The sequence below is a fragment of the Impatiens glandulifera genome, chromosome 1 (genome assembly GCF_907164915.1).
Source record: "Impatiens glandulifera chromosome 1, dImpGla2.1, whole genome shotgun sequence".
In the NCBI taxonomy this organism is placed as follows: Eukaryota; Viridiplantae; Streptophyta; class Magnoliopsida; order Ericales; family Balsaminaceae; genus Impatiens; species Impatiens glandulifera.
Genome location: NC_061862.1, coordinates 27,601,650 through 27,610,782, shown reverse-complemented (window position 1 = coordinate 27,610,782; position 9,133 = coordinate 27,601,650). Strand labels below are relative to the sequence as shown.

General features: G+C 38.5%; 1 protein-coding gene across 1 annotated transcript; it reads left to right on the top strand.

The window, feature by feature from the left end:
* Positions 1-385: 385 nt before the first annotated feature.
* On the top strand, positions 386-1,760 carry LOC124922237 (stemmadenine O-acetyltransferase-like). The gene is made up of 2 exons (XM_047462975.1): positions 386-610; positions 726-1,760. Exons 1-2 carry the CDS (start codon positions 386-388, stop codon positions 1,758-1,760), a joined length of 1,260 nt encoding a protein of 419 aa, XP_047318931.1.
* The last annotated feature ends 7,373 nt before the right edge of the window (positions 1,761-9,133 follow it).

The window sequence follows — 9,133 nt, the reverse complement described above, 5'->3', positions numbered from 1 at the left end:
TTTAATCTAATTTAATCACATTGTTCATATCAAACAAACATAAAATTATTTTCATTTTTCACTTTGATAACTTTTTAAAATTATAATAATTATGAAAATTATATTATAAAATACTAGTTTTAAAATAATTTTGTGATAAAGATATGAACATTTATGAAGAAATTTGAAAAGTAAACCCTTTGTAAATGAAGTGAATAAATGAATTACAAGGGACATGTATGTACTTATTTTATTTTGTTATATAGTAAAAAAAACAAATTATAAATATAAAAGAGGATGGGGAAGATGAATTATTGGATCTAGCAAAAATATATAAAAAAAAAAACAAAGTGATATCATCTATATATTTCTTTCATTATCTACAGATTAATTAGAAAAGGAAACCATGGAAGTAGTGGTGAAGTCAAGTGTGGCTATCAAGCCATCCTCGCCAACTCCATCCCACCTTCGCCGTCACTACCGCTCCTTCATTGACCAAACCAATCCCAAAACCTTCATGCCCACCATTTACTACTATCCACCGCCACCGCCACCGCCGAATGACATGAACAGCGATCCCACCGCCGCAAACGCCGGAAGAATTGACCTTCTCAAGCGATCCCTGGCGGATGTGCTCACCTCTTTCTATCCCTTTGCAGGCCGCGCCATCGATCCCTCCTTCATTGACTGCGACGATTCTGGCGTCGTGTTTACTGAATCTGTAGTAATGGATCGCTGCATTACAGACGTCATCGCCGAAAAAAAACGCCCAACAACTCAATCGATTGTTGCCTTTCTCAATGGAGATCACCGGCGTCCATGAAGACGAGAGGCTATTGGGCGTTCAAGCCAATATCTTCAAGTGCGGTGGCTTGGCCTTGGGCGTTAGTTGGTCCCACAACATCTGCGATGCTTTTTGTCTTGTCAATTTCATAAACTCGTGGGCGAGTTTGGCACGCGGAAAAGAGATAACACCTCCGACCACCATTTCCGCTTCTATATTCCCACCCGTAGACAACCTACCAATGTTCGGAAACAACTCCTCCTCCTCCTCCTCCGATATTAATAATATTGATGAAACCAACAAAAACATAGCTAATGAAGAAAACAACAAGAATGAAGGCAAGAAGGTGGTTGTGACCACCAAGGTTTTCCGATTCAGTGGCGCATCCATATCTTCACTAAAAGACAAGTATTCTGAGAAAGGCCGACCCGAACTGATCCCGACCAGTGTGGAGGCACTATCAACATTCATATGGACCCGTTTCTACGAAAGCAAGAAAACCCAGAGTAGCAGATACGTTATAACTCAAACGGTGAATCTCCGGAAGAAGGCCGACCCGGGTTTGAAGCTAGATTCCTGCATCGGGAACGTTTGTCAATTTGTTGTGTTACATCCGGACTTAGAGCTTGTGGATGGGTCTTCGGGTTACGGCATTGTGAGGAGGATGAGGGCGGCGATAAGGAAGTTCGACGGCGAGTACGTAAAGAAGCTCGAGAAAGGTGACGCGAGCTTGTTTTTTGAAGGGTTTATGGATTCGTTCATAGAAGGAACTTCGATGTTCATGTTCAGCAGCATGAATAGGTTCCCATATTATGATGCGGACTTCGGGTGGGGAAGACCCATTTGGGTTAGCTATGGTCACTTTGATTTCAGCAATATGGCAGCTATCTTTCCAACTGAGTCTGGAGATGGATCCGTTGAGGTTTGGCTTACTATGAAGGAAGATGATATGAAGGACCTTCAACTCGATCAACAATTTCTCAACGTTATCTCCTAATTAATTAATTCATTTCATGCAATTTCAATCTCAATCTCCTTTCATTTTCATTTCCTTTCCTAATAATTAATTATCTCCTAATTTTCCAAACAGCAGTAGAGAGAAATAATAATAAATTGAAATGTTTCAACATGTTAATGTCAAGAAAAAAAATTCCCGAATTCAGGACAAAAATATCCCATGACCATTTTAAAAAAATTATTATTATTAATTTTAGACGTGATTTTATTTTATTTCTCTCATTCACATGTGACAGACCATGTCGGATTCATGACGTTGCTTTCATTATATTTTTGTTGTCTAAATCATTTATCATAATAAAATAATCACTCGGTTCTTCTCTTTTACATAAGAGAAATGATTAGGGAAACGAAGTTATAACTAAAGCAATGTCACAAATCCGACGTGGCTAGTCAAATGTGTAGAAGAGAGAAAAAAAAATATCTAAATTCAATTCCCGCTTATTGACCTCAAATTATTGACCTAAAAATAATTATTTTGTCGGAGTAACGTTTGGAGCGATACCTTAGTGTGTTTAGTGAGAACCCTAGTGCATTTGCACCATTTGGTATAAATGAGATTCTACCGCTTGCTCGCATAAGGATTGACGGAGCGCTAATGACTCACATGTAGAGTACATGGAGTGTGGATGCTCATACTTTTATCTTGGGGATAAACACTTCTCCTTGACGATTGAGGACTTTCAAGCAATCTTCAGGTCTCGATCTGATGAACTCGTGTTTTTGGTTCCTTATCCCCCCCTCAAGAATCACAAGAGATCCTCCTAAGCTTCTTTGGGAAAAGAAGACATTACTCCCTACAGATCACCGCTAGAAAATTTATCAATATAAGGATCCTTGACAATGTCATTTGGCGTTTCAAGGGATCGAACATGAGCATCATACAACGCAAATGTATCATGTTGATGCTTCTGGCTCATTATCTTTTGTGTCCTATTGAAGACGAACACTATTCTCTTAGGCTCATCGAGGTAGTTCCTGCTATGATGACAAATTCCTGCCAGTTGGTTGGCCTTGTCCTCGTCGAGACACTCATTGGTCTTTGCAACTTTCTTCTAGACCCAACATCCTATTCCCGAAGAGGATCACCTTTGGGCCTATACCTCTAGTTGTTGGACAAATTACATTTTTGTCCCGTTCTTCATCTTACTATTCCTTTACATGCCTTCAGATGCAAAAGGACAGCTGAAGTCTATCTTGCCCATGCCATTCTAGATGATCACCCCATTCGCTTCATTTTTCCATGGTATCACTTTGCTACCATGAAGTACGAGATGGAGGATGGTCCATTCATGTTTTACTCAGATTATAAGAAGTTACCTCCTACTGTACCACCTCTCTATTTCGACAATTTGGCATGCGGAGGGTTATTCCGTAGGGAGAAGTCATTCCTCCGGACATGAGTCCTATTTCTCCTCGTGTTTACTTGAGGTACCCATACATGTTGGTGGATGCTCGTTCAGTTCAACTTAAAACACGCTAGATCAATGATGTGGCCGAGGCCGAGGCGCTATATCGTCCAACTATCATTGGAGGGATTGTTGGTCTCGAACTAGAGGACGCAGATGAAGCGATAGAAGAACCTGAAGTCAAGACTAGCTTTGATGTTTAGAGTATCTCTTTTATTCCAGAAATTTCAGTTATTTATTTATGTAGATTTACTACATGTATGAACTCTTTGTGTGTACACGAGTGAAAACAAATTTTGTATGAACTATGTTATTTTCAATGATAATTAGATTTAAGGATGTTTAGTTTACATTCCATTACAATGTAGAAAATGTTCAGTCTACATTCCATTATAATGTCCTGAACACGGCCATGTTCGAGACAATAATGTTCCTGAACATGGCTATGTTCGGGACAACAATATCATGAACATGGCCATGTTCGGGACAAAATTTTTATTTTAATTTTTTTTCTCCACGACCCTTCATATTCTATTAAAAAAATTCCCCTACTCCTTTGTATTAATTTTCTCTCCGCTTCTTATTCAGCTTCTTCTTTTGCTATTTTAGCGATTTTCATATTCTTCGGTGATTTTCATATTCTTCGACGACTTCGAAAATTTCTTCCTTCTTTTGTGTCTCTTCTTCATCTTACAAGTTTGAAAATGGTAAGCCTTCAATGACCATGTTTGGGACAACAATGTTCCCGAACACGATTTGATTAACCCTAACATGACACTAACCCTATGTCTCTTCGTTTCTTTTACTTTTTAGGAGAATGAGATTCCTACATCTACATCCAAGTATATCGAAAACTCTAAAAGAAGGTAAGTTCCCGAACATGGCCATGTTTGGGAACTTGAAGGCATTGATTACGTTTATCCCAAACATGGCCATATTCGGGAACTTGAAGGCTTACATCAAATATTGTTATATGGAGGATGAGTTTCTTTTGAGTGTAATGATATTGGTCTCTCATTTGTTTTGTGAAAGAGTTGTAGAATTTGTTATGGAGACTTATTCCATTGACCTGTTTTGGGCTATACCTTATTCCATTAACGGGTTTTGAGAGTTTTGGATTGAGTTATGGCTTATTTATTGTTATGGCTTATTTATTATATAGACGGTTTTTGAGATCTTATGGAATGAAAGAAAGTAAGGAACAAGATTGTTATCAAGTTTGATGAGTAATTTCCTTATTTGGAGTTGATTGTGAGCCTTAACATTGATTTGTTTTTTCAAATGAGTTTTTGTAATTTCATTGTTATCCTGAATATGCCCATGTTCAGGAACATTGTTGTCTCGAACATGTCCATGTTTAGGAAATTGTTGTGTTCAAATAAAATTTGAATTTTCAGCACTTTTGTATATGTTAAGCGTTGTTCATTTATCTGTTTTTTTTGTAGAGTATATAAAAGGAACCGTCGGCCCTCGACAATAGATTTATCATTGCTGGCCACAACAGCTACAACTGAAGATCAAAAAGACCAAAATTTAGTCACAACATATTTTTGACTAAGATATTGTCAACGGACCTTTACAATCTACTTCAACAACTATCATATGAACAAAAAGAGGTTGTGAAGGCCATAAGATTTAGATGATTTCTATCACTTGCCCTTTCAAAATGTATGGGCGAACTCTCTCAACATATCGTCATGTCATTCAATTGCAGTAGGTGTGCGATCATCCTACGGAATGGTAAGGAAGTCAAAATAGATGAATATGATGTTCAGTGCGTAGTGAACATCCTTAGCGGGGAGAGTCAATTGGAAATGAGACAATGTACCCCGAATATGATGAAGTGGAGGAGATGGTGGAGAATCAAACAAAACAACGACGGTCCTAAAACAGCCGAAATGCCAGAAAAGATTCTAAAAAACCGAATCGATGACAATAATTTTAAGATAGACTTTGTAGTCTATGTTGTCAGCATCTTTCTCTAGAACTCAGAGAATCAACAATGCATGTATGGAGTTAATCATAAAACTTACATTCCAAAACATTATTCATTTATATTCACTTCTCTTACCCAATTTTTGTACATGCGGGTTTAAAATCTTGAAATTTATATTTGATGTTAATAATATCCGAAAGTTGAATTGGTACAAATTCAAAATTAATGTATTAGTTGATGCTTGCAAGAAGTGGCAAATAAATGAAAACGTCATTTTCATGGACCGTAGCCATTTATCCCTTTGTCAAATACCAGTACTTTATTTCAGCGGTTTATTCAAAATAAAATGTAAATGTTCTAAAATATTTAATATTATTTTTAGTTGTGCTACATGGATAGAGTTGTGGACCCTGAACTCCAACTACCTTACGAACGTATATTTCTGATATTGTCACGTTGGAATGACAATAAGCTGAAAAGTAGGATGAAAATAGAAATGAGATGATGAGGATTCAGATTTGGAAGGGATATTGGACGCCTTTCACTTCCAAACACCCACCAGGATGAGCTTGAGATGGTGGTAGATGAGGTAACGCCTCATATGGTAGAGGCGACGCCTCAATTGTCAAAGCTTGATGTGGATGGTCAAGGGAAGCCTGAGAAAAGACTAACAATCACCAGTATTAACCTCCTCCATTATTAAAATGCATTAATACTTATTGTTATATCTGCAGAAAATATGTCTATGTTAGGATGAGTGACAACAATAGAAGGGGAAGTTGAATATTGTTATACTGATTATCACTTTCAATTCGATTTTAATCCTGTTAGAGATGAAAATATGTTTCTATTCTTCACAAATCTCCACAAACTCTTGAACGAATTCAAGTGCGGAAATGCTTGCTAGATTTGAAACGGCAGATTACGAACTATTAGATGCACAAATGAAATATCACAAGAGTTTTATGGATATTCGGAGATAAAACTCCTATGTCACCCCTTCTTCTATTTTGAGAAGAATTCCATTAGAAGACTTTGATTTGTATAGCGCCTACACAAACTCAGTCAGAACTCAGAAATTAATAGCTGCCTATTTTGAACTCCTAGTTATCACTCCGTTGAAAAGAAAATGTTATGTTCAACTTACAATACTGAAAATATACTCAGGTAGAACAATAAACTATAGCTCAGCTCAGCTTAGTGAATTACAGAATAATCTTAAAGAGAGTAAACGCAGAGATAAGCAATTCAGGGATTGAGCTAGAGAATCTTATGCCTTTTTATATCGGAAGTGCAGCAACGGTTAAATCTATCTCATAGATACGTATTAGTTTTCTGTTAGATGTACGTCAGATGTACGGGATCGTACACAGGAATATATTCGTTGGATTGTGGTGTATGGGATGGTAGTGCGCGGAATATTTGTTGGAACGTGGTGTACTAAAAGGTACTGCATGGGCTTAGTGGAATAATATAATACGTGGAAATTGTACATTTGTCGAATAAGTTGACTTGGCAAACTACAGATAACAAACGTTGTTGTTTGCTATGCTGATGAGCTATGCAAATAAGCAAGCGCTTCTTTAGACGGCTGCTGAAGCAAGACTGTTGCTCGCGCTTCTTCAGACGGCTGTTGAAGCAAGGCTACTGCTCGCGCTTCTTCGGACGGCTGCTGAAGCAAGGCGTCTGCTCGCACTTCTTCAAATTGTTGCTGAAGTAGAGAGACGTATTCTCGCGCTTCTTTAGACTGCTACTGAAGTAGAGAGACGTCTTCTCGCGCTTCTTCAGTTGTATCAACGCATTAAACATTTGCACAACTTAGTTTTGTTCACGAACACATCATTAAAACTATGTTGTATTTATTTTTATTCACCTAAGTTCATTTTAATTAATTAAAATATTTTTCTTATTTCAACTTAATTAATTATTTCTCTTTTAATTAATTTTCTCTTTTTCTTTATTTAACTTAATCTAACAATTTCCTCATTTTTGATGATATTAAACTAAGTTAAAAACATGGAATTAAAAGATAAATAATATATTTATATAATATATAAAATGTAAAGATTAAGGAAAAAAATATCCCCGCTTTTTAATCGTTGAGAGAAATCTTTCCCAGACTCCTCTTTTTCCACCTCGACCTTCTTCTTGGTCTGGCTTCCTCCTAGTTCGACTACCTTGACCGCAACTTTCCCTTCCCCTCGATTGCTAAATTTCCTCTTTTTAATAACATCATCGACAACTTCAATAAGATTTGTTGTTGTACTAACATCTTCAATACACTTGGTTGTTGCATCGGCATATTCAATGCGCTTAGCTGCTGCATCGACATCTTTAATGCGCTCAGCTTCTACTGTTTTGAGGTGGTTGGATATTTCGAGCAGCTGATGGCCGAAAATATCCATTCTTCCAATAAGATCTCCATGATGGTCGGAGGCAGTTGTGAGCAGAGTAGATTTCAGCCTAGTCAATGCATCCCGAATGATCGACACTTCAATAAAAGTCCTCAAAATTTCTTTTTGGCAAATTGCCTTCACCGAGGCAACATTGATTGTTGCCTTGGAGATCGAAAAAGATTGCCCCTTCAGAAACTCCAGCTCATCGATGATTGAGGCAATACTCTGTTTTATAGGTGCGAGGGCTTCAATGATGAAGTTGCGGAGACCAACTGTTCCCCGAGAGGACTCCTTAGGAGAAGTGGGAGTCGAAGACTCTATGTGGGAATCATCTAGGAGGGTGCAAAGAGGTGAGGCTCGAAAACTTACCTCAATTGCAGACGACTCAGGGTCTTTTTCGGTGGATGAGGCTCGAGGCACATGCATCATTGCTCGAGACTCTTCGTCTGCTCCTTCAATTTCATCGCCCATATCCTTAAGAAATCCTGTCACTTCTTCGGAGTTAATGGATTTAGCAGGGAGGGATTTCTTGGATGATGAAGGGTTTGAACACTTGGATTTTGGGGAGGATCGCCTCTCATCAGACATCTGATACTCCTTGTCTGATGAGATCGACTAAACAGTTGGGGAGCGCTACTTCTCTAAAATAGAAGAAGAAGAAGAAGAACAGAGTTGTTCAGCAGCTGTAGAAGATGTCTTATAGGAGTAGAATGCTGCTTAGCAGCTGTAGAGGGCTCCTTTTTAGCAGACAACTTCTGCTCACAAGAGATGTACTGCTCAACAGTAGAGGAGAGCTCCTTCTCTTGAGCGGGGGAGATGAACTCCTTAACGACTTTGGATGCATGCTCTTTAGCAGCAAGAAGAGGTTGCTTCTTTGAAGGAGGTGACTGCAACTTTTCAATAAATAGCAGTTGTTCTTCGGCATCAGAGTTGTTCAGCGCAGCCAGTGATATCTCCTTTTGAAGTTCATCAATCTTGGATGATGTCGTGCCATGAATGAAGGATAAGGTTGTTGAGCTGTATGAATCCAAGATTAATTGCAGACAGTTGTTTACTTTTCCATCTACCCAGGTCGTTCACTCTAGGGGATCATAATTTGTCTCCCTTTGGCGAAGGATCGGGAACAAAGCACGCCCTCTAGCGATTGCTACAATGAGCTTTCTTCTCTTAAGAGCCTCGTGAACTTCATTTGTGTTGGTCCAGGCTAAGACAAATTTCTCAAGATTGAACAACGCCTCACACTGCTCAATCAGATTGCCTTGGATAACATCGTTGAATCTCTTGTGGAGCCTTATGTTGTTCCATTTATCAAAGATTTTGAGTCTCTCTAAAGCAGAAGACTCAACCTCCTCGAGGATGAGTTCGATAGATTACTTTACGTCTGAAATAAGCTCAGGGACAAATACCTCGAGATCTTTACCTTTTCTTGCAACTTCGGCTGGATTGGTAGTAGGAACGAGTTCCTTGAAGACGATTTTAGCATAAGATTGATGTTTCTAACCCTAGGATCGAGCTCTCACTTAGTCCAGGACCGATAAAACTAACTTTAACCCTAGACCTAAGACCAAGAACTACCTAGCCCTAAGACCGAGAACCTAGACCGGTAGACTTG

Excerpts from the sequence above, each read along its gene's own strand:
- LOC124922237 (XM_047462975.1), top strand. The coding sequence starts at position 386 with ATGGAAGTAGTGGTGAAGTCAAGTGTGGCTATCAAGCCATCCTCGCCA. Across the intron at positions 611-725 it reads TCAAGCGATCCCTGGCGGAT|ACGTCATCGCCGAAAAAAAA; the intron begins GTGCTCACCTCT and ends GCTGCATTACAG.